General features: G+C 34.7%; 1 protein-coding gene across 1 annotated transcript in view; it reads left to right on the top strand.

The window, feature by feature from the left end:
- LOC107669681 (utrophin-like) overlaps positions 1 to 2,790 on the top strand; it is a 252,156-nt gene that overhangs the window by 194,621 nt on the left and 54,745 nt on the right. The window contains exon 66 of the mRNA XM_016462031.1: positions 1,245 to 1,546. Within this exon, the coding sequence (XP_016317517.1) occupies positions 1,245 to 1,546 (302 nt within the window). The remainder of the gene's footprint in view (positions 1 to 1,244; positions 1,547 to 2,790) is intronic.

Raw genomic sequence — 2,790 nt, 5'->3', positions numbered from 1 at the left:
TGTCTGTGTGTGTGTGTGTGTGTCTGTCTGTGTGTGTGTGTCTGTCTGTGTGTGTCTGTCTGTGTGTGTCTGTGTGTGTGTCTCAATGCTAAGTGACATTTAAAGACTCTTGCATGGGTACGTTCCACTGCTGACATCACTGCCAAGAATGTTGCTGCTGTACAACAGAAACATTCCTGCCAAAATCCCTTCTTATTTGATCATTTATTTGCCTTTGTCTCATTTGTTTTGTAAAATTGAAATATGAGAATTTGTTTACCGCAGAGTTGAAATAATTGCAGGAATGTTCCAGGATCAAACGAGCTCCATAGGCCGCATCTTTGGCATTCTGACGATTCTACAGAAAATCATTTCAGCTCAGTCCTCAGTTTGTAAAATCAAATGCAAATCATGTTTATAGAAAGGCACTTACAATGGAAGACAGACAGGATAAACATTAAAATACAAGCTGTTTTGAAAAATATAATAATCAATAAATACTGTATGTTAAAGGGATAGTTCATGAGCTGTAAATGAAAATTCGGTCATCATTTACTCACCCACATATCGTTCCATATATAATATAAATATAAACACGTATAAATCTGTTAAACTTTCTTCTCCAGAATGCAAAAAAAGAGAAATGTCTAAGTTTTTATTGTTGTTTCCCCTTTCCATTAATGTAAAGAATCATTTATTAAATTTGTTTGTGTTAACCATTCTTTCAACTTTGATTTAAAAACACTAAGCCCATTAACTTTCACATGATATGTGCAATAATACCAGAAAGATTGTTTATAAGCAGAGAAGTACAGAATTACAGCAGTAATTATGTCTCGGTAACCTTTATCCACATGTAACAGTATTCCCACCGCAAAAAGGATGATTTAAAGGCTTCACAGCTCAAATAATACATCTATTTATACAAAAATATGAATACAAGCTCTTTAACAAATACACAAACAGGACATTCTGCTTTTAAACCCTTCAGAATGTCTCGCCTCATTGACTTATAAGTTATAAGTGCATCACTGTGAACAGAGTTTACAGAGATCCTTCTGAGAATTCATAGATGGGCTGTATGACAGATGAAATGTACTATGCTTACAGTTAGCTAATATTCCTAGCATTGCACTGGTTAAAAATCACCCGGTAACTGCAGGCAGTGTGACTGAATCACTGAATGCTCCGTCTTCACAGAAATATTTATGAGGCTGTTATATCTCTATAAATGCAGCCGTGCGATTGACAGTCATTTACGGTAGTCTGGAAGGAAATGCTCCGTCCGTCATCTTGATTTCAGACAGGCTGCATTGTTTATGAGTTATTCTCTCATGCTTGTTATGGGCTTTCTGAAATCCCTCCCTGATTGGCTGTTTGTGCTGACTCTCTGTTCTCAGGTGACCAATAAGTTGGAGCTGGAGCCGAGGCAGTTTATTGATTGGATGAGGCTGGAGCCGCAGTCGATGGTTTGGCTTCCGGTCCTGCACAGAGTGGCGGCAGCAGAAACGGCCAAACACCAGGCCAAGTGCAATATCTGTAAAGAGTTCCCCATCGTGGGCTTCAGGTACACACTCACGCACACACACTGAAGAGGTTGATTTGAAGATAATGACTGGTTGAACAGAAGAAAGTAAATGCGACAGATTGAAGTGTAGGGAATTCTGCCGCACTTTGAGAAGTGTTGCAATAGGCAAAGCGTAATATCAGGCAGATCTGTGAGAGATTTAAGACACACACACACACACACACTGGGAGCAGAAAGGTTAGATTCACTCCCGAGGCCCAACATTCATCTAAATGTCGGCATCTGATAGCACTCTAAATAAGAGAGAGACTGATGAAAGAAATGGAGGACCGTCTATTGAGTCAGTTCTCTGATCGGCTCTGACTCTTTTAAAAGTTCAGCTGTAAACTAGGGCTGCCAGTGTTAACATGTTAATGTTTGAGATGAGTTCAGTGCGTTTACTGTCACTGAGCAGGAAAGAGACAATTCCAGGATTTCAGCTTCTGGAGGTTCAGCCATTTACTCCTTAATAAGATGTGAGGATTTCGTGCATTGTGTATGAAAGGTCACAAGATCAAATCTTTCTCACCTTAGATATTTAAAATAATAATATTATTAATAATGATAAAATAGTTTTGGTTTGTCTGTAGATGTATATTAGTAATGTTGGCAGAGTGAGTTATATTTTAATTTGTAATTTCACTGAAAAGAAGGGCATTCAGGTGACACAACTCTGTATATATTTAATCCGACTTGCTTGAAGTTTTTTTATGAATTTTATTATTGGTAGACCGCATAGCGAGGTGAACAGTAATGTATTATTAACGGATAATATAATTATTAATTATTATTTAATGAGAATCAATTGTTTATATTAATTAGTAAATTCATTAATTATTTGTATATTTTTAAATATTTAGATATAAATAATAATAAGGTATAATAATAATAATAATAATTATTATTAATACAGTATATATAATTATACACACAACAGATTTTTATGGTTTATTGTGGAAAATCAAGGTTAATTTATTTCTAATTAAATATAAATATAATAATATATTGTTTTTATTATACGGATAGCACTTTACAGTAAGGTACAATATATTTGTTACAGTGTTTTTGAATCTTTGTTAATGTTAGCTAATCAAAATACAACTGTTCATTGTTAGTTCATGTCAGCTCAGGTCCATTAAATAATAACTTTTGATTTTAATAATCCATTAGATGTCAGAATTAATATGAACTAAGATTAATAAATACTTTAAAAGTATTTGTCATTGTTAGTTCATGTTAACTAC

Source organism: Sinocyclocheilus anshuiensis, unplaced genomic scaffold, assembly GCF_001515605.1.
Source record: "Sinocyclocheilus anshuiensis isolate Anshui unplaced genomic scaffold, SAMN03320099.WGS_v1.1 scaffold416, whole genome shotgun sequence".
In the NCBI taxonomy this organism is placed as follows: domain Eukaryota; kingdom Metazoa; phylum Chordata; class Actinopteri; order Cypriniformes; family Cyprinidae; genus Sinocyclocheilus; species Sinocyclocheilus anshuiensis.
Note: the sequence above shows the minus strand (reverse complement) of the source record. Positions and strands in the feature narration are given on the sequence as shown.